Source organism: Protopterus annectens, chromosome 14.part0 (assembly GCF_019279795.1).
Source record: "Protopterus annectens isolate FY-2018-M chromosome 14.part0, PAN1.0, whole genome shotgun sequence".
In the NCBI taxonomy this organism is placed as follows: Eukaryota; Metazoa; Chordata; order Ceratodontiformes; family Protopteridae; genus Protopterus; species Protopterus annectens.
Window position 1 is genome coordinate 987,002,934 of NC_056748.1, and position 23,082 is coordinate 987,026,015.

The 23,082-nt window shown below is 38.7% G+C and overlaps 1 protein-coding gene across 1 annotated transcript in view; it reads right to left on the reverse strand.

The window, feature by feature from the left end:
- Positions 1-23,082, reverse strand: part of WDFY4 (WDFY family member 4) — a 4,454,583-nt gene that overhangs the window by 3,495,736 nt on the left and 935,765 nt on the right. Inside the window, exon 11 of the mRNA XM_044055648.1 lies at positions 7,840-8,054. Within this exon, the coding sequence (XP_043911583.1) occupies positions 7,840-8,054 (215 nt within the window). The remainder of the gene's footprint in view (positions 1-7,839; positions 8,055-23,082) is intronic.

Genomic DNA, 23,082 nt, shown 5'->3' on the forward strand with positions numbered 1-23,082 from the left:
CAAGAATGAAGGCGAGATTGACAACTTAACATCCATGGTTTACAGAAAACCAACTTTCTCCAATACATATATTAGCTACAGTAGTGCGTATCCATTCTTTCAGAAAAAGAGCATTATTAAAGGACAGTATGTTTGCGTAAGCCGCATGACATCTTTGGATCTGGATTTTCAAAATGAAAGTGGTGTACTAGAAAAAATGTTTAAGGACAGAGGATATCCTACAGACCTTATTATTGCCATTCAAGCTGAAGTAGTTCAGAGAAGAAAGGATAAGTATACACCTGTTTTAGGTACAGGTCTGATCACCTCTAATAATGGGGTCTATACAAAAATCAATCCAACATAATTCTGGTAGGGCATTTGTAACCAATTTTAGTGGGAATGCATATCAGGTTAAAACTATTATTGAAAGAGAATGGAATAAGTTTTCTGAATTAACAGACCTAGATGTATTAAAGAATAAACCTTTGAAAGTAGTTTTTAGGAAAAGGGCAAAACATTAAGAATTTATTGGAAAATGCTGCTAAAGCTCATGTTTTTACACATAAAAGGAGAGGTACTTATAGGTGTGGGGCATGTGCCCAATGCATGCACATCTTACAGGTGGAAGAAGTTTATATTACAGCAAGACAAAAAACTTTATATAGTAGGAATTATTCCAACTATAATTCTCAAGGGCTGGTTTATTTGGTAACGTGGATCATGTGATGCCTTTTACGCTGGAAAAACGGAAAGGCATCTGAAATGTAGGATATATGAACACTTGAATGATGTGAAGAAAAGAAATAATACGAATGCTCTTTATAGACACACACTGGAATGTGTCAATGCTAAATTTGTTTTCTCTGTTATTGAAATAGTTGCCAAGGAAATAAGAGGGGGTCCTTGGGAGACTAAATTGGGGTTTAGAGAAACTTTTTGGCAGGTCACATTGGAAACTAACAGACCCCCCTGGGTTAAATGATCATATTTCTATATTACCATTTTGAAGCTTAGATCAGCTAAGCTTTAATTTCTATTATTTATGCATATTTATATATAGGTATATAATATCACATAAGAATTTATGTATATACATTTTATACCATCACCAGGTCACAATTTCATATAGGTTTTATATATACTTATTATACTTATATATTTTATCTATATTTTATATATGTTTTTTATACGAGTTCTATATGTGGTGTATAAGTGTACTGCATATTTTTTTACAACAAGCCGCGGTGGTGCAGTGGTTAGCGTTGTCGCCTCACAGCAAGAGGTTCTCCCGTTCGATTCTTGGCTGGAGTGCCTTCAGTGTGGAGTTTGCATGTCCTCCCTGTGGCTGAGTGACGTTAAAGACATGCAGGTAGGTGCGAGTGTGAATGGGCATGCCTTCATTGAAGGTTGGGCGTTGGGCTGGCAACACGGCACTGTAAAAATCCACTGCCAATCATGAGCGGACCGGAGTTCCACTGTGGCGACCCCTAACCGGGAAAAGCCGAAAGTCAAACAATATATGTTTTTTACAAAAATGCTTTGATTTATGTAGGGATTTTATTATTGGGGAAGTATGCCTTTAATGATTTTAACAGACTCATTAATTAATTTTATGTGAATGTATATAAGGTGAAGTGGTTTCTTGTTTTAACATTATGTCTGAAGAAGTCTGAGGGATACTTGGATGAAAACGCCATTGTTATACGTTCAGCATTAATATTTGTTAATAAAAGGCTCTATATTCTACGTACGCTCTTCATTAGTCCACCCTCTGGTTTATTTGGTTTGTTTTCTGGACTAGCTCTCTCTTTTTTATTAATACTCAAAAGAAAGACAGACCAGCAATGGAATGCATCAATACCCAAATAAATTAATCAGCTTTGCCAGTGATTTGCTGTAAAACAGTTAAGAGCTTTGGTATACCATTCTCAGGCTGATGGGTTATTGGAATACTTTAATAAAACTCTAGAGTCTATGCTAAAGAAGGCCACAGAACAATATGGTAAAAACTCAGATCAGTTACTTCCTTATCTACTGTTTGCTGTAACAGAGGCACTCAAGATTCAACATGATTTACCCATTTGAGATACTATATGGGAGGTATCCTCCATGGTTGTAAGGCATAGCCAAAGAGACTGACAGGAAGAGAAAAGCTCCTTTAAAAGTGTAACAGCACTAACTGAGCCGATATCCATCAGTGAAATTATTACAACAATCAAACACTTAAAAGTGCATAAGGCTCCGGGTCCGGATGGACTCGCATCAGAATTTTACAAAGCATTTTCCCCCTTGATAGCCAAACTACTATACTATACACTGAATTACATAATAAACTATAAAATAAATGATATCCACTTTAATGCCTCTAAAACTATATTTATATTAAAAGAACACACAGACCCATCTCCCTCTTAAATATAAATACTAAAATATTTACCTCTATACTTGCAAACAGAATGAAAAATCTGATAGAAAAAATCCTCTCCCCAGAACAATCTGGTTTTACACCACATAGACAGACTAGTGACAATACATTAACATTAGATGCACTAATATCCTACGCTAACCAATACAATATCAACATTTACACAATGGTAGTGGATGCCCACAAGGCATTTGATAGGGTTAATCTAGAATTCTTACTCCAAACACTACCCTACTTTAATATACCCAATAACTTCATTCAGATCATCCAAACTCTCTATAGCAACCCATACACATCTCTGTATATAAATAAAACTTGGTCAAATAGGATCCTAATAAAAAATGGAACAAGACAAGGATGCCCACTATCACCCTTCCTGTTTAACCTATACCTAGAACCACTCTTTCTATACATTAAACAAAATACATATCACAATCCTCCATCAATACACAACTTCAAAATATACCTCACTGCATTTGCAGATGATCTGAACATATACTGCACTACACCAAATTCAGATATAAACAAAATAATAGCTGCAATTGAACATTTCTCGACTATGTCTAACTACAAACTAAACCTTAATAAAACTAATATTTTCCCCCTAAAAACACCCAAACTCATCTCACTAATACCACTGTTAAACACAATAAAAATTAAAGAAGAAACTAAATACCTGGGAATCACCTTTTTCCAGAGTAACAAAGACTTCTACCAACACAATGTAAACCTTAAATGGCAAAATATAATGCAAGACTGCAAAAGATGGAACAATCTAAAACTACCATTCTTGGCCAAAGTATCAATAATCAAAATGAACATTTTACCTAGATTAATGTATATATTCATGACATCACAGACAACAATACATAATAAATTCTTCAAACAAATTCATACCTTCCTAGCAAAATTTATATGGGAACCCAAAAAAAACAGAATCTCCTATCCAAAATTAACACTCCCCAAAAGCAAAGGAGGACTAAATCTACCAGATTTTAAGATGTACTACTCGATCATTAACACTAACAGAATATTGAGAATAGCTGAACATAACCCGTCAATGGAAAATTGGTCTCCTCTCTGGGTGACAATATATTATAGATATATTAAAGCTCTAGGTTTCAATCCCAAAGCACTTCCATTCCTGAAGCAGAAAGAAATACAAACTTATAACATTATAGAGCCCTTAAAACATTCTATCAACCTAGCACAAAAACTCTTTCAATTCTTGAACCTTAGACATGCCATGACAATACTGCAACCCCTTCATAAAAACCCAAATTTAAAAATAAACAATAATATGCTGGACTCAGTCCGTTTTCCCAGACTAAAAGATAAAACAATCCAAGATATCAATCCCTACCTTAACTGTTCAATACAAGAAATGAGGACCAAATTAAACCTCCCTAAATCACACATAATAATCCTAAGACAAATCAAAGAACTGTGTTCCAGTTATATCCAAAATATTACTATGACCAATAGTGACATAGAAACTTGTAGCAGGCTTTGGAAAACTATTATCACAACAAAGAAAACTATTACCAATTCATATAAAATGATAAATGAAATCAAATACCAGAAGGACCTCCTCTTCTCTAACTACTGGAGAAAAATTAAACCATCCATAGATGATCAGCAAATATGCCAGGCAATCAATCTAACACTGAAGATTCTACCCCTCAAAAAGTTAGCATACACTCAGCTCATGATCAATAATAATGCTTATTTTACACCTGCAATCCTACACAAATTTAACACATCAAAATCACCTTTCTGCCCACACTGTAAGAACCAGATAGCTGACTTAATCCATGTATTTTGGAGCTGTAAATGTGTCTATAAACTCTGGAACTCTCTCAAGGTACAATTACAAAAAACAGGTTATCAAACATCAACATTAACTTGGGAATTCACTCTGTTACACATTCTCCCACCTAACATCCCAAGAAAACAAGCCAATACACTTTTAACAATTTTCCTACTAATGAAACTGTATATAGCTTTTAAATGGCTAGATACGATAAATATCTCTTGGGAGGGTTTTAAACAAGTAGCTATACAACACCTTTTAGCTCATAAAATAGTAATAGATAAAAGAAACAAAAACATGAAATCCAGAGAAATTTGGGAACAAACCTTTAACATCATATTAGCATAATTCATCACACAGCAACTTAGAAATACACTATTGGAACCAAAGAACACATACAAGTTCAGATATTAAATAATAACTTGGATATTATGAATGTATATACTGTCTATATAACTGTGGAATTAACAATGAAAGCATCTATGTACATAGTGTAAATAGATATGTTGTATGACCTATATCCTGTGATCCTGTGGTATTTGACATCAATGTATAACACATGTATATGTGTATGTATGTATGTATATATGTGTATATGTATGTATGTATGTATATATATATATATGTATATGTATGTATATATATATATATATATATATATATATATATATATATGCACATGGTCATGCTGTAAGATGGTTTTTATTTGTAACATTTATTAATGTAAAAATAAAAATAAAAATTATTGAAAAAAAAAAAAAGTGTAACAGCCCAACACTTAAACTTGTAAAACAGATTCAAAATTATTATGCTAACATTGAAAAAATATTTTCAGAATGCACAAGAAATGAAACAGCTGGTGTATAGCAAGAATGCCAGACTTGGTAAATTTAAAACTGTTGACAAAAGGGTTAGCATTACTCCTCCCTACTTAAAATAAATTCCTAGCAAGATGAAAAGGTTTCAATGACATGACAGAGAAATTGAAAGACGTGAACACTACAATAAGTTAGACTGGAAACAGAAGGCCTGACAATACAGTAAGTTAAGTTAGACTGGAAAGAGAAGGCCTGAGAATACATATCATACAAATTTGTTAAAATCATGGAAGGAAGTTGTCACTTCCATGGTCAGCTGGAAGCTAAGGCAGATAACAATTTTAAGGTACCAAGGAATTCTACCCATGCTTTTCAACAAGATGAAACTTTACCTTAGGCCCAGAAACAAAAAGAGAAAGAATGTTTACTGAGAAATAAAGTTTTTTTTTTTTTTAAAGCTACCTGTTAGAACTTATATTGAAACTGTGCAGCGGAGAAGGTGAACCTAAAACCACAAAGGTTACTATATTCCCAAAAACAAGTAATAAAGTGAAAGGGATACTTAAAACTGTGAGTTATTGAGGAGTTCCAAAGTGTATGACATAGTAACGTCATTTTGGTCCCTAAACCATAAAGCTCCATATTATTTTGTAATGCCTTCTAGCAACTAAATTAGAGTTACAACTTAGGATATGTACGAGGGTAGTGTGACAGTGGTGAGGTCTGCAGTGGGAGTAACGGATGCGTTTAAGGTGGAGGTGGGATTACATCAAGGATAAGCTCTGAGCCCTTTCTTATTTGCAATGGTGATGAACAGGTTGACAGACAAGATCAGACAAGAGTCCCCGTGGACTATGATGTTTGCAGATGATCTGTAGTGAGCGTAGGGAAAAGGTGGAGGAGACCCTGGAGAGATGGAGATATGCTCTAGAGAGAAGAGGAATGAAGGTCAGCAGGACTAAGACAGAATATATGTGTGTGAATGAAAGGGAGGATAGAGGAATGGTGAGGATGCAAGGAGTACAGGTTGCGAAGGTGGATGAGTTTAAATACTTGGGATCAATAGTTCAGAGTAATGGTGAGTGTGGAAGAGAGGTGAAGAAGAGAGTACAGGCAGGATGGAGTGGGTGGAGAAGAGAGTCGAGAGTGATTTGTGACAGACGAGTACCAGTAAGTGTGAAAGGGAAGGTCTACAAGAGCATAGTGAGACCGGCTATGTTATATGGGTTGCAGACAGTGGCACTGACAAAAAGGCAGGATTTAGAGCTGGATGTGGCAGAGTTAAAGATGTTAAGATTTGCACTGGGTGTGACAAGGGTGGACAGGATCAGGATTAAGTATATTAGAGGGTCAGCCCAGGTTGGCAGGTTTGGAGACAAAGCCAGAGAGGCAAGACTACGTTGGTTTGGACATGTGCTGAGAAGGGATGCTGAGTATATTGGGAAAAAGATGCTAAGGATGAAGCTACCAGGTAACAGGAAAAGAGGAAGGCCTAAGATAAGGTTTATGGATGTGGTGAGAGAGGGCATGCAGGTGGTTGGTGTGACAGAGCAAGATGCAGAGGACAGGAAGAAATGAAAACAGATGATCCGCTGTGGCGAACCCTAACGGGAACAGCCGAAAGAAGATGATGATGACAATTGTTCAATACTTGCAGTGGAAACACTCATAATGAAGCTAGTCAAGGCAAGGATTTTGACTACCCTAGATGTGATCAAGAGGTATCTGGGCCAGTTAATATGAACTCTATTACAAATAGACTATCCAAGTCGCATAACCTCTTCTGAACAATACAAAACCAGTGTGATATGTTGGGTAACTGGAAGGCTGCAGCACAGAGTGGATTGTGGCTAATCTTATTATGAGCTAGGAAGAATATCTCCAACATTACGGCAAAATACATAACAGCAGATGCTGATTGGAATCGCCTGTTGTAAAGCTCTTAAAAGAGAGGGCTGTAACCCAGCAATCAGAGACATCTGCTTCTCAGTGCACAAGAGTACTGTCACAAGAGACATTTGACTCTCATTGCAGGGGGAGTACTGTCTGGAACAGATGGTTGCTTCTCACTGCAGAAGTAGAACTTAACCAGAAGGGAAGACTTACTGGAGGATTTGCTGAAGGAAATATGACTGAAGGGTACCAGGAAAGAAACTTGATGACACAAGCGAGGAAATATTTGGATTTTACCAGACACTGTACATTTTGCTAGAGGTCTAAAGTGTATGAGTTCATGTTTTGCTGCTAAGAAAGTTAGTTTTGCTTTCACCTGTTTATTTGTCATGGCAAATAAAGTGCACTTAACTTGAAAACTCTGCCTTCAGTTTGTTTTACCCACTTTACTCATATGTGTATACATAAGCCGCGGTGGTGCAGCGGTAGCATTGTCGCCTCATAGCAAGAGGTTCTCCCATTCGATTCTCGGCTGGAGTGTCTTCTGTGTGGAGTCTGCATGTCCTCCCCGCGGTGGAGTGGCATTCAAAAGACATGTGTGAATGGGCATGCCTTCGTTGAAGGTTGGGCGTCAGGCTGGCACCTCGGCACCATAAAAATCGACTGCCAATCATTAGCGGACCGGAGTTCTGCTGTGGTAAGCCCTAACCAGGAGAAGCCAAAAGAAAAACGAAAAACAAACTCATATGTGTATACATACACACATACAGACATAAAGGTGAATGGTAGCATATTTTTACATAGCAGTTTTATAACATTAATACTTAAAGAGTATTCAGTTAGTGACAATTACATAACCAGAATATTTTAACAAGTATGACTTTTATATGGTTATTCATTTTACTTACCTTAAAATAATTGGGTCAATGGCCTGTGAAGCAAGCTTCTCAAAAATCCGGGTAACACCTAAATACAGCGGATCATCTTTGTTTGTTAGTAGATCATGGCAATGAGTAATAAGTGCGTTTAACAACCCAGCTTCACACATGATTTGTCGGTTTTTCTCATTTTTTACAAAGGACTGGATGTGATTTATAACTGCACACTGCAGTTCTTTTGAAAGCTGAAAGACACAAATGCAATATTTAGGTTAAGCACACCTAATTTTGTTTAAAACTAGAGAATACTATGTTCAAAACATTTGTACACTGGCCCAGGGAGTGAGACTTTAGGATAACTGATTATACATGAAATGCTAGATTAAATGAAGATCATTGCTTGTTCAGACACAATTATTTGTTTTCAATAAAGGATATGACACACCAGTTCATACTATAATTTCAGATTTCTGCAAACTTACTTAGTCCTCTGATGACTGTGTGAGTACTTCTTTTTCTCTACTTGGCTCCCCTTTGTCATTAATGATGCAAAACAGCCACATACATCCTTGCTATCAATCTCAGTGTTTAAAAATTCTTAGAAATATATGGCAACAACATAATCATATAAACACTGGTCGAAGTGGAGCGGAGTACCATCTCTAAAGGTAAAACGCTAAAAAAGGAAAATGGCAAGGGCTTTTATGTAATAGACATGATCAAATTACATTTTTGTGCTGCTTTGCCCAGGTCACAAAACCTTTTATGCTGCTTTGAAAAGGAAGAAAGTTGCGTAACAACTTAAGTACAGTGATTACCACTACCACAAGGAAAAAAAACTAGGATACTTATAGGCAAATAAATACTAATAAAATAACATAAATTTTCAACAGTAATAACTTTATCATATGTGCAATTCAATACAGAGTATTATATTTTAGGATTCTGTATTTTACTAATTCTGGGGTTCCAAATAAAATGCTGTTGGCTTATTTTACTTATATACTTACTTAAATTTGTTAACTAGGGTAGCATGCTGAAAACAAATGATCAACAGAAAGTCAAAGTAATTTTGTGGAGAGCCTATAAGAGACTGTGCACGGTATATACAAATATTTAGGGCAGCAGACAGAACTAGCAAGAAAGCACTTATTGCAGGTAAAGCATTATTTATTTTTATTTATTTATTTATTTAACATTTGTTGACCGGGAATGTCCGACTAGGTTCCACAGAGCCTGTTTTCAGCGGAGGCCCAGGGAGAAATGCTCCAGATGCATGTCTTTGGAATGTGGGAGGAAACCGGAGTACCCCGAGGAAACCCACGCGAACACAGGGAGAACATGCAAACTCCACACAGAAGGCACCCCAGCCAAGAATCGAACTGGAGAACCTCTTGCTGTGAGGTGACAATGTTAACCACTGCACCACTGTGCCGCCCAATTAGCCCAGTTAATAAAGCACAGCAATAGTGCAAGTCCACTGATGCCAAGGCAGACAGTGAGAAAGGTAAGGTATGGTAAGGTGATATAACAAGAAGTGAAAGATTTGCACTGGCTTTAATTTTATAGTAAATTGCGTTCACCACTAAAATCTGAACTGGAATACTTAAGGAAAAAAAGAACAATTTGTCTGAATATTGAAGGATGACATCACTACTTGAAATCTGAGTTTCTTATAAAAGAACATTACCTCACCAAAGAATCTGATAATCCAACTATTACATAGTCTGTCATGCCTACTTGTGCGTGAATATTACTACACAACGACAAGTTATGATGGCAATCAATTGCCCAGGTATGTACTTAGAAACAGGTTGATGCGAGTGTACAAAACACTAAACTAATGAGTAAAGACCAGTTACCAGTCCACTGTTTTAATCTATAACACGTCAGATCTCAAATTAAAAGAAAATAACATATTAAATGTGTTTATAGCCTTGATAGCCACTAAACGTATTACATTACTCTACTGGAAATGAAAGTTATTAACGTACCATAATGATAGATCCATGTTGTCTTCTTTTCATCTGGCTCAACGCATGGGCTGTTGGATCCAACCTCTTCGCCTTATACCAAAGTTTTGTGTCTGACAGCTCTGACTCTTCCCCTACCCACAATTCCCCTCGCCTGTCTGCACTACCTCAGATCAAGTTTTCTGACTGATCACAAACAGTCATTATATATATATATATATATATATATATATATATATATATATATATCTATATATATATATATATATATACACACACACACACACACACACACACACTCACACACACACACACACACACACACACACACACACACACACACACACACACACACACACACACACACACACGATTTAAAAAGTTTTCACAACCCTGTTAAAATGCCAGGGTTTTGTGATATAAGAAATTGAGACCACAATAAATCATTTCAGAACTTTTCCCACCTTTAATGTGACCTATATATAACCTGTACAATTCAATTGAAAAACAAACAAATCTGCTAGGGGAAAACATTTAAAAAATAAAAAACGTACAATACGTGGTGGTGCTGCGGTAGCGTTGTCGCCTCACACTTAGATGTTGCCCATTCGATTCTCAGTTAGAGCGTCTACTGTGTGACGACATGCGTGAATGGGCGTTCCTTCGTTGAAGGTTGTGAGTTAGGCCCGGCAAGCCAGCACGTAAAATTCTACTGCCAATCATTAGCGGACCGGAGTTCCGCTGTGGCGACCTCTAACCGGGAAAAGCCGAAAGAGACACACACACACACACACACAATATACGCTGTTTGCATAAGTGTGCACACCCTTAAACTAATACTTTGTTGAAGCACCTTATGATTTATTTACAGCATTCATTCTTCTTGGGTAGGAGTCTCTCAGCATGGCACATCTTGACTTGGCAATATTTGCCCACTCTTCCTTGTAAAAGCACTCCAAATCTGTCAGATTGCAAGGGCATCTCTTGTGCACAGCCCTTTTCAGGTCACTCCACAGATTTTCTATTGAATTTAGGTCTGGGCTCTGGCTGGGCCATTCCAAAACTTTAATTTTCTTCTGGTGAAGCCATTCTTTTGTTGATATGGATGTATGCTTGGGGTTACTGTTGTGTTGAAAAGTGAAATTCCTCTTCATCTTCACCTTTCTAGCATACGCCTGAAGGTTTTGGGCCAAAAGTGACTGGTATTTGGAAATGTTCATAATTCCCTCCACCTTGACTGAAGCCCCAGTTCGAGCTGAAGAAAAGCAACCCCAAAGCATGATACTGCCACCACCATGCTTCACCATGCAGATGGTGTTCTTTTGGTGATGCAAAGTGTTGTTTTTGCGCCAAACCTACCATTTGGAATTGTGGCCAAAAAGTTAAACTATGGTCTCATTAGACCATAACACATTTTTCCCACATGCTTTTGGGAGACTTGATGTATTGTTTTGCAAATTTTAGCCGGGCCTGGATGTTTTTGTGTGTAAGAAAAGGCTTCCATCTTGCAACCTACCCCAGAGTCCAAACATATGGAGAATACGGGACATTGTTGTCACATGTACACAAGTACTTGTCAGAAATTCCTGCAGCTCTTTCAGTGTTTCTGTAGGTCTTTTGGCAGCCTCCCTGACCAGTTTTCATCTTATCTTTTCATCAATTTTGGAGGGAAGTCCAGTTCTTTGCAACATCATTTTTGTTCCATATTTTCTCCACTTTCTGATAACTGTCTTCATTGTGTTCCACGGTATATCCAATGCTGTGGAATTTCTTTATGTAACCTTCTCCTGACTGATACTTTTCAACAATGAGATCTCTTTGATGCTTTGTAAGCTCTCTGCGAACCATGGATTTTGCTGTAGCAGGCAACTGAGTAAATGTCAGGAAAATCCTACTAGAACAACTGAACTTTATTTGGGGTTAATCAGAGTCTCTTTAATTGATGGCAGGTCTGTACTCAAGAAGACTGAATGCTGTAATTAAATCAAAAGGTGCTTCAACAAAGTATTAGTTTAAGGGTGTGCACATACAACAAAGTATTAGTTTAAGGGTGTGCACACTTATGCAACCGGCGTATTGTACGTTTTTATTTTTTATATTTTTTCCCTAACAGATTTGTTTGTTTTTCAATTGAATTGTACAAGGTATAGGTGACATTAAAGGTGGGAAAAGTTTTGAAATTATGGATTGTGGTCTCATTTCTTTATATCATAAAAAAAAAGAAGTTATGTACTCACTATAATGTTCCATCTGAGTAGATAACTTCATTTGTCTGCAACCTGTGGGTATCGGATCCGAGCCGGCAGCTTTCCAAGCTAATAGATCCAAGCTCCAAGCTCCTCCCCCTACCCATAATGCCCTACCATCTCCCTCTAACCCTCAGATCGAGTTTGCCACAAAAAGGGCATTAGGAAATTCTATAACCTAGAAATGGTTACAATACGTTCCAGCGATATCAATGGAATGAAGACATATCCTGATTCTTTGATAACGAACTAAGGGTCCGGGGGATGGAGGGAGGGTCAGTTGCAGACAAATGAAGTTATCTACTCAGATGGAACGTTATGGTGAGTACATAACTTCTTTATCTGAAGTAGTTAACTTCATTTGCTCAGCAACCTGTGGGACAGAGTCCCCAGCTACCAGCAACTTGGGAGGCCCTTATGGAAGGATATTCCGGAGCACTGCTGAGCCAAACGATGCACGTCCCCTGGATATTAAATCCAATTTGTAGTGTGTAATAAAAGAAACCCTTGACCAGAAGGCTGCAGAAGTGGCCATAGATCGGGTAGAATGGGCTCGCACTCTCAGGGGCTCAGGACGACCAGAACTTCTGTAAGCTAGGAGAATGCATTGGGAAATCCATCTAGCTAAGGTTACTTTAGTGACTGGCTTCCCCAGACAAGATTTTGCAAGGGAAACAAAAAGTTGATCAGATTTTCTAAGATCTGCTGTTCTGTTTAAGTAAAAACGTAACTGTCTGTGAACATCCAGACAATGAAGTCTGTATTCTCCTTTGTTTTGAAAAACCAATGCTATGAGTGTATAAAGCACTAGTCTGCTTGTGATTTCTAATATCGCTCACATGCTCTATAATTCTTGTTTTTAATTTTCTGTTCGTTTTCCCTACATAGAACGCTTGGCATGCTGTGCAAGTAGCTACGTATACTACCATAACTGTATTACAGTCACATACTCCTGGACATCTAATGGTCTTCTCATAGTTAGTAATTGAGAGGTACGGTCCATTATTAATGAATCTACATATGCGGCATGCACCACATTTATTCATCTTAGATTTCATAAATAAGTCATAGTTCATACAATTTTCAAATATACTTTTAAGACTTTGTCCTTTACTGAACGTAACCTTGGGTTTATCTCCTAAAATATTTACTAATTCTCTATTAGATTCTACGACGATATTCCATGAGATATGTTAACGAGACTACCACACATTGCAAGAGATTCATGGCATTGTCTTGACTCTATAAGACAATTTATTAACAATGTTGATGTTAACTTCAATTTTGTGATGGCTACTGTGGATGTAATCAATCTTTTCACTGTGATTCCACATCAGTTATGGTAGTATATGTAGCTACTTGCATAGCATTGGTTGCCTTAATTTTAAAAAAATCCTGTTTTTTGTCATCGATAGAATTGTTTACACTAAAGTACAACAAGGTGGTGACATTAAAAGCCTATTAGAAGCCAAAGAATGCCTTTGGCAACTTAGATTAAATGCAAGTAAAGATCCAGGAATCAACGATCAAATTTCTATTGCTAGTATACTAAAGCTTAAATCACAGTTCATTTAGCAATTTTTTCAGCCACCAAACTTTTTTTAAATCAAATTTATTCAAATTTCATTAAATTCATTAAAACTAACCATATTTAATTAAAGTTTATACATAATCATATATATATATTTTTTTAATATATTTTCTTTAATATATTTTACAATTATTATAAGCTCTTATATAAATTGATCATCATTCGTAGTGTAAGTATATGTTTCACACATTATATTGAACAAGTTCTCATGATATTACATGTCAATATTTATTTGGTTTTAACATCAATTGTTTTAGGGTAAATTATTTAAGTTATTAAATATTAATTAATATATATAAAAAAAATTTTAATAAAAAATAATAAACAAAACATTTTTATATATTTTTTATATATTAATTGATTAACTGTTAATAGAATTTTTAATACAATATTGGAAATTCTTTATATGTTGTTTAATTTTTATAATTTTTATATTTATACTACAATTATTTATTTATTTGTTAATAATGAATAACACAGTAGTTTTATATAAAAAACACGCTTATAGCATTTAAATAACATAATTTTAATTTTATTTTTAAAACATTTTAATAACATCTGAATAATTTTCTATTTAACTTGAAATTTCCATGTTTATAAATTCTATATCTTTTGTCACACATTATACATTTAGTATGGTTTTATTGATTAAATATACACACCTTTTGTAAATGTACAATTTAGATATACATATTATGTGCAATACTGTTAGTTTTATATATTACGCTCTAGTTCATGTCTATGTTTATTTTAAACCAGACCTTTCATTGTAAACCAGACCTGTTACTTTAAAAGACAAGAGTTTCTATTTTAATTAGAATATTGTATAATTGATTGATTATATCATTATTTAATTAACTAATTAAGTAGTATCTGTATTTAAGGGATGAAGTTTTTTCTAAAATTTGTACTCTGATGATGCCCTAGGACGAGAGGGTGAAAGCGCTTAGTTCCATGGTGAAGTTTTCGTTGTTCTTGTGTTGGTCTTCTGGTCCTGTGGTGAAATAAAGACTTTTATTTTAACATCCAATGATTCAAGGTTACTGGAATTTGTTGTAAATCTATACAGCACATCCAATCTTCCTTTCTGAGTAGAGGTACTGTAAACTGTATTGTGCCCATCCAGAATTTTGTCTGTTTTACAAATTGATTCAAATTGCTGAGATCCAAAATTGGTCTCAGGTCACCTGTCTTTTCTGATACTAAGTTGAACCTTTAGTAGACTCCGGATTCAAAATGGTCTTGGAGGACTGGTCAGATGATTCTTTTTGTCCAGCAACGTTTGAACTTCTGTTGTTGCAGAGTCCATCTTATTCGTTGGAGTGTTGGGAATCTTTGGTTTTATGGATCTTGGGGATTCCAAAAAGTATTGTATAAACTCTGGTAATGATCTTTACCATCCAGGTATCATGAGTAATGTTTTGCCAAGCTTGAGCGTGTAAGGAGAAGCATCCCCTGACCGTCTTCAGAGTGCGGCAGTCAGGCAAGCATTTAGGGAAGCTGGTAGGGTTTCACGAATGGTCCACAGAAATCTTGATTTTTGCCGTCTGCCATTGCCTCTGGGGTGATATCCCATGGAACTGCCTCCACCTCTGCTTTTAAGAGGCATATCCCCAGAAGTGTCCTGTGAAACCTTGAGATTTTTTGAACATTTTTTACTGCTCTCTGATTCCTGGAGAAGGATTTCTGAGGGGTTTAAAAGTGGATTTCAATGGCAGAGAAGGTCTTACCATCCTGTTCATTTCTGGTAAGCATGTCCTTGACTTTCGGTCCAAACAAGGTTGAGTGGAGCCATCATATGGGGCATTTATGAAGGATGTTTTAAAGCTTTCCACAAAGTTACAGAGCCACATCCAGGCATGACGACACATCATAATGCTTATACCAGCTACTCGGGCTGCACCATCTGCTGCATTAGAAAGTAGTCAAATGGCTACATTTGAAGATGATTGTAGGGTAGACAACTGGGAATCCACACTTCTTTGGCTATCCGGTGGTAAGATACCCACCAGAAAATTTGAAAGTTCCTTTATCAAATCCTTCTGGAAAAGTGTCAAGTGAATTATATAGTTCAGTGCACGAAGAGAGAATGCGGCTGAAGCATATGTCCATTTCCCCAATCTGTCCAATGCCCCAGACTCCCTGTCAGGGGGATGGATAGAGGAACTTTCCTCAGACAGTTCCTTTTTAGTTGCTGGGGCTACCACCATGGCATCTACAGGGGGACCCCTGGTCCACAATTTCCATTCTTTAGGGAGCAACTAAAATTCTGTCTGGCTTTTTTGGGATGGGCTCTGTCACATCAGGCTCCTTCCAGGCTTTATGAGTTACAAGGCTGATAGGGGTGTCTGGAGGGGGAGCCATCCAGGATGTTGAAGAACTGGACCCAAAGGATTTGAGAAACACTGACTCATCAGAAGAAGGACTTTGGTTGACAATCCTTCTGCTTCATCAATTTGTGGATGTCTCCAAAAGAGATGTCTTTGGGGGGGACCCTCAGGAGCCTTTTCCTTCATCTAAGTCAGTGTCTTTGGTGACAGACTCAAGAGAGTGGTCAATATGTTTCCTTTAACAATTCCTCTTCTATTGGGACTCCTGAAGGGGGACACATCATAATCAGACATGGGACTCGAGTGCTGAGCAGTCTGAAAACCTAAGGAATCCCTCTGTCCCTGCCTACCAGAATGTCAAGAAGAGAGTACAGTCTTTAGGAGGAGTCTGGATGGATCCGAACTCTGGGAGCATACCAATCATCTTGGTCTAACCAAGGTCCTCTCTGCAGCCTCGAAAGCAAACTCAGCCATTGGAACCAAAGAAGAACCAGTCAAATTAGTTAAATCAGACACTTTCTTGAATCCAAAGGCTGAAGGCTCTGAGGAGGACCTGAACACTGAGCTGTTGAGTGCCAAATTCCTGAGCAGCAGTGACAGCTCCGAAAATCTCAGGGTCGACTATATCACTGGAGTCTCAACACCAATGGTCTGGCTCTGTGACTCTGCAAGACTCAAAACCATTGCAGTCATGTGAATGACTGAGGGAAGATGCTGAAACCAAAGTATCCAGGCTGTCAACTCCAAAGCAGGTACAGTAGAAAGACAGGATCCGATGCACACTGACATCAGGAATGGAGACGGTGTAGGAAGCTGAGAAGGCTGAGCAGGTGGGGTAGAATGGACTGATCCTGGATCTCTTCTTGCGGACGGAGCTGGGAGGATTCTCCGCTGAATCTGTGTCCTTAAAAATCTCATCATTTGGTCCACTTTGAAATCCATGAGATTGTTAGTAGATCAGCCAAATCTGGAGGATGAAGCTATCAATGCAGGTTTTGAGGGTACTTTCTGTGATATGGAAGAATGAAACCTGGGACTTACTGGAGTCAGAGTAAAGGACGACTTCAGAGATGGAGTCTGAATCCGAGAAACATTCAGCTCTGACTGTCTAGATACTTTTGGTGCCGGACACTATAGCTCTGGGCTCTGGAGACCTCTTCTTAAGTTTTCTCCAAGTAATCCTTGGCTCTCTTGTATTTTGATGTCTCTCTTAGTTTCTCCCTTTCTTTCTCTCTCTGGCTCTCTCCCTTTCTTTATCCCTCTTCTATTTGCAGGCAGAAAAGCATTCATTTATCGTGAGCAATGATGGAGCTCTCAGTCAACCTATTTGGTTTACACAGGTGGCAAACGAGGTCTGAGGCAGTTCAGACAGGAGAGTGGAATTGTTGGTAGGGGAGGAGCCAGAGCTCTCATATCCAAAGCTTTGGTATAAGGTGCCAAAATCAGATCCGGCCAGATCCAAAAAACTACCACACACTGAATCAGGTGAAAAAAAGACAACATCGGATCCAACCGTTACCAGAATCCTTCGAATCACATTTGTCATGGTGGTTTCTCAAATAATATACTCAATTAAAAATATAGCGATAGCGAAGTCAGTCCAAAGGATAAATACGCATGTACCAAATAGTAAAAAATAAATTCAAAGAGCAGGTACTAGTGCAAAAGAACGGGTATAATATTAACGTTTCAAAGTTGGTAACTGTTCAAGCACCCAAGTCAATTCTGTTGATGCAAATTCTTCCGTGTTTTATTTGTTAAATAAAAGAATTTGCATCAACAGAATTGACTTGGGTGCTTGAACAGTTACCAACTTTGAAACGTTAATATTATACCCGTTCTTTTGCACTAGTACCTGCTCTTTGAATCAATTAAAAATATATTTAAGAGCAGTGTACATAATCTGAAATTAATTCAACTTAAATTAATGTTAGTGCAGCAGGACTGGTGGGGACTCTTAAGTATAGCCAAACTCTTCAAATTATATTCTATTAGAAGTTAAATACTCCCTGCATTGCATTACAAGGGGTTAATATTACTTTATTTGCATTGGATTTGTACTATAAATATGTGTGTGTGTTGTGTGTGTGTGAATACATACAAAAAAAGTCAACAACTGTTTAACTTTGAACAAAACAATGGAGACAAAAAAAACTGTTTTGTCACAAGCTTTCTGTTACAGGGCAAAGAAACAACCAATCATATCGCACAGACTTTCAGAGAAGCTCTTAAAAAAAGCAAGCAAAAAAAATGAAAGGTTTAAAAGATATAGAGAAAAGTTCAAAATGCCATGAGGAATAAGGTCTAGCATACGTTTTACAAGGAAATTATAGCTCATGAAGTGCATACAAATAAGGATAACCACTAAAGCTTTGGTCCTGAGGTCATACATATTGGCATATGCTTCTGGAAGTCTAAATTTGCAGTAAAACTTTATACTAGCCATTATTCTCTATATCATGAATATATGCAGAAGTTACTGACCTTTCAAATACATTACTCTTAGTCAAACTGCTAATATACATATATCTGAATGGAATATTTGTAGAGCTTTACATCTGAATTATTATCTTCTTAGCTGCATCATCTATTATAACACTGTTCAAATGAAAGAAATTTGGATTATTTCTTCACTTCTGCAGAGCTACATGTTTTGTGCAAATTTTACATCATTTAGCAATTTCTATACAATAGTCATGTACTGGTCATTACTGGTTATTATCAAATAAGCTCACTTAATAGCCAATTTCACATAGGTTCATAGGTTCATACTAGGCTATCTGCCCTAGGGCATTTATAAGCCTAGCCAGAGTGTGTTTGGCTTTCGCCACCCATTTTAAAATAATTTTGCTATGCCCTTTTTCAAGGTTAGTATACTGTGCCTTTGTCTAACAGTGACACAGAAGTGATACCCGGGGTAAACCTACGATCTCCCATCCACTCATCAAGATTTCTCTTGAAGAAAGTCAATGAGGGACTCTGCCTAACCTGGACTGGGAGTTTATTCCAGAGTGAAGGGAGCCTCTGGGTTATGAATCTGTCCCTCCAGCATGTCCTATTTATTTCAGTGCTGAGGTTCAAGTCTCTCGACCGCGTAGCACGATGGGATTTGTATTTTCTGAGGTGCAGCATGTCCATTAATTCCGGGTTGGACATGGCTTTATACGTCAGGCACAGATCGCCTCTGAGCAGGCGGTATGCCACTGAGTAGAGCTGGAGTTTCTTTAACCGGGCAGCATTTGGCATCTGTTTGAGCCCTTTGATCCTCTTGGTGAGGTACTTTTGGGGTCTTTCCAGTTGCTGCAGGTGTCTGGTAAGGTATATCCCAAAAGGGGCATTGTACTCAATTATGGGCCTGATGAGGGATGAGTAAAGAGGCACGATGACCTCCCCTGATCTAGATGTGAATCCCTTCAGGATTAGGTGGGCTATATAAAATGTTTTTCTAACCACTTTGGCCACGTGGTTGTCAAATGAGAGATTGCTATAAACTTGGGTCCCCAGGTCCCTAATGACTTCTTCTGTACTTAATGGATTACCACCTATGTGGTAATTTGTGGGCACTTTGTTTTTGCCAAAGAGGATGACTATACACTTTTTGGCGTTTAGCTTGAGGCCATGGCTCTGGCACCAGTTGTCTGTTTCTATGAGGCCCTTTTGGAGGATGCTTGTGTCGGCTGGAGTGTCGATTATGGCATCCAGTTTGCAGTCATCTGCAAACTTGGTCAGCCACAGTCCTTCCGTGTTGGCCTGTACCTCCGAGAAATATATACCGAACAAGAGAGGTCCCAGGACTGAGCCTTGTGGGACGCCACTTGTAACTGGTTTGGAGTGTGACATGGCTCCAGCAATTCTAACCATGTGGGTTCTGTCCTTGAGCCAGTTTGCAACCCATCTAGTGACATAGGGGTTTATATTTAAGCTGGTGAGCTTATCTGTAATGCCCGAGTGGGGTAGTGTATTGAAGGCTTTTGCGAGGTCCAGGTAGGCTGTGTGGACCACCTTCCCCTCCTCAATGGCCTTAGTGACTGTTTCAAAGAAATCAACCAGGTTTAAGAGGCAGGATCTGCCCTTAACAAAGCCAAACTGGGTAGGATCCAGTGTCTGTAGGTCCCCAATATCTTTATTTATGAGATCCATGATGATCCTTTCCATAGCTTTGCAGACCAAGCTAGTCAGGCTTATGGGGCGATATTTTCCAGGATCCGTTGAGGCACCACCTTTGTGGAGAGGGACCACTGTTGCTGTACGCCATTCTTTGGGTACATATCCTGTAGTAAGGCTAAGATTGAACAGTAGTTTTATGTTTGGGTTTATCTCTTCTTGGAGTTCATGTAGGACGCAGCCCGGGACACCGTCTGGTCCCACTGATGCTGTGTTTTTTGCTTTGGAGAGGGCAGCTCTTACCTGAGCATCTGAGATATCAGGGGGGCAGCACTCTGCTGGGATAGATATTTGCCCTTTTGGTGGGGAAGTTTGCACTGAACCTGTCAGCTAGGATGTTGGCAATGTCTGTGGGTTCGGTGTATTTTTTGTCATTTTGGACTAATTCTGAGCGTATCTGGGAATTCCCACCCAGGTTCCTAACATAACTAAAGACAGCCTTGTGATTATCCTTAGTGTCCTGTGCAATTTTTCTCTCGAAGCTGGCCTTAGACGATTTTATGAGTGCCCGTAGTTTTTTGCTAAAACTGATCAGATATGCCTTCCCTTTTTGGGATTTTGCTCTATCATGTAGTAGCTTCCTCCTTCTATTGTATAGTTTGTTTATGGCTGGGGTCCACCAGACAGGACGTCTGCCTTTGGAGGATAGGGACTTGGTTTTATTTGGGATTGCATGATCCATGCATTCCTGAAGGTGTTCATAGAATGCGTTTATAAAGGATTCTGAGGTCTGGGCCATATTTTCCACAGGCCCGGGGGCTTTGAAGGATTCCACCTCGGTTTTGAGGAGTGTGAAATTTGCTTTAGAGAAGTTTTTCACTGTGGTTTCAGGGCAGGGGGTGGAGTCGGGATGTGAATATCCAGTGAGATTAGTTTATGGTCTGATCTTACCAGTGAGGGATACACTTCTGGTCTGGAGCATAGAGTCCCCATGTTGGTGATGATCAGGTCCAGTATGTTTTCCCTCTTGTGGGAGTGGTAACAAGTTGTTCCATAGCATTTGAGTTTATAAATTCTAGGAACCTTTGGGCTAGGGTGTTGGAGCTAGAGTAATGCTCCCAGTCTATGTTTGGGTAGTTGAAGTCGCCCAATATAATGGTGTTTGGAGAGGCCTTCATATTTTCCAGTGTTCTCAGGAAGGCCAAGTGGGGTTCCTGGGTTTGGGAGGGTGGTCTGTAGCAGGCTATAAACTGGAAGGCAGTTTTACCCACTGTTAGTTGCACATGGATAGTCTCTGATGCTTCGTGCTGTGCCACCAACCTGGAAGTGTGGGTATCTTTGACGAATATTGATACTCCCCCTCCTTTTGTGGTTCGGTCCAAGTTTTGGGCCGAAAAGCATGGTATGAGGTATAACCTGGTAGTGCTGGGGTGCTCTCGGGAGCCTTGAACCAGGTTTCTGTTACTGCACAGATATCGATGTTCTCCATGCTAAGGAGAGTTTCAAGTGAGTGCATCTTGAGGTTTAGACTTCTGGCGTTGAGTAGCATTACTCTTAGTTTCTTATCTCTTGTGATACCTATGGAGGTGGTTTTGTCTTTTGAGCCTTGCCTAAAAAAGGCACTATGGGGGGTAGCAAGAGACTTTGCCAATATCCGAGAGCCCAGTGGTGACAGGTGCAAGCCGTCCCTAGCGAAGCATCGTGGCTTGTCGAGCATGTCATCCCAGGCTGACAGGCATTGGATCCCCTTTGAATGACACCAATACTTAAGCCAATTGTTGAAATTGATCATCTTGTCTTCATATTGTGGCATCATTCTTGGTGAGGGTAAGATGCTACTCAAGGTCAGGGTCATACTGGCCTGGGCTACATGCTCAGAGAGCTCCTCTATGTCTCTTTTCATGTAGTCCAGGGAGGTACGTCTCAGGTCATTCACACCAGCATGGACAATAACTGAGTCATATTTGTACTTGCCTTGGAGTGACCTGAGTGCTTGTGTTATGTGGCGGATCCTAGCGCCCAACAGGCAGCTCACCGTGACCTTCTCCTTGTTCAGCCTGGTGAGCGGGACGTCAGTGTGCCTGATGATGGAGTCACCTATTACAAGTGTATCAGGTGTGTTGTTTAGCCTTAAGGGCTGTGACTGTTCAGCACACTGTCTTTGTGAGTTATGTGTTGTACGTGTTTTGTTTTGGGGTAGCGGTTGCTTGGGTGTCTGCTTTGGAGGTCTCTGCTGCTTAGGCAGATTTTTATTTAGAGCCTCCGGGTATGTTTTTCTGTGCTTATGTGTTTGGTTTGCTGTCGTGATAGGTCTATGTGAGACTGGAATTGTAGTGAGTGTGGTTTCCTTCTCCTCCTGACTGGTTACGCCAGTACTGAGTTGAGAGAGCTTAGCCTCCAGTATGGCTATATGGTTGCATCTCTCACATGTGTTGGAATTTGTTGGGAGGAGGAGAGGGTTGTCTGTGTACATGAGGCAGTTGTAACATTGCCTCAAGATTCCCAGATTCACCAGCTGGACCGGAGAGGAGATAGACAACTGACCTTTGGACATGCTAGAATAGTATTGGGAATTCCTTTATAATTGAAAACAAAAGGGCTAATGGGGAACAAGGTACTCAAGGGGAGTTTGTGAGGGTGTAGTGCTTCTAATTTTTTAGTGCTGACTTGTATAATTGCTTTAGTGGGCAAGTGCCAGGTAACTTAAATGTAATGTGTTACAGGTAACTTAAATGCAAAAACGACAAACAGTAATTTTCTTTCAAGTGAAACAAGGAAATAAGTACAGTAAGCAATGCAGATATCACTAGGGATCCACAGAAGCGCTGAAAAGCCATGTTTTAGGTGGAGCATTTCAGGGAAATAATAAGCAAACAAACAACAAGCATACAAACAAAGCTAGATTCAGCAGGCCTGGATCTAGTCTATGCTACAGCAAACAAGGTGGAATTTCAGTAAGAAATATATGAAATATGCAGGCACTATAAGCCTTTAACCAGAAATTCCCAGCTCAGAAGGGCAGAGTCCAG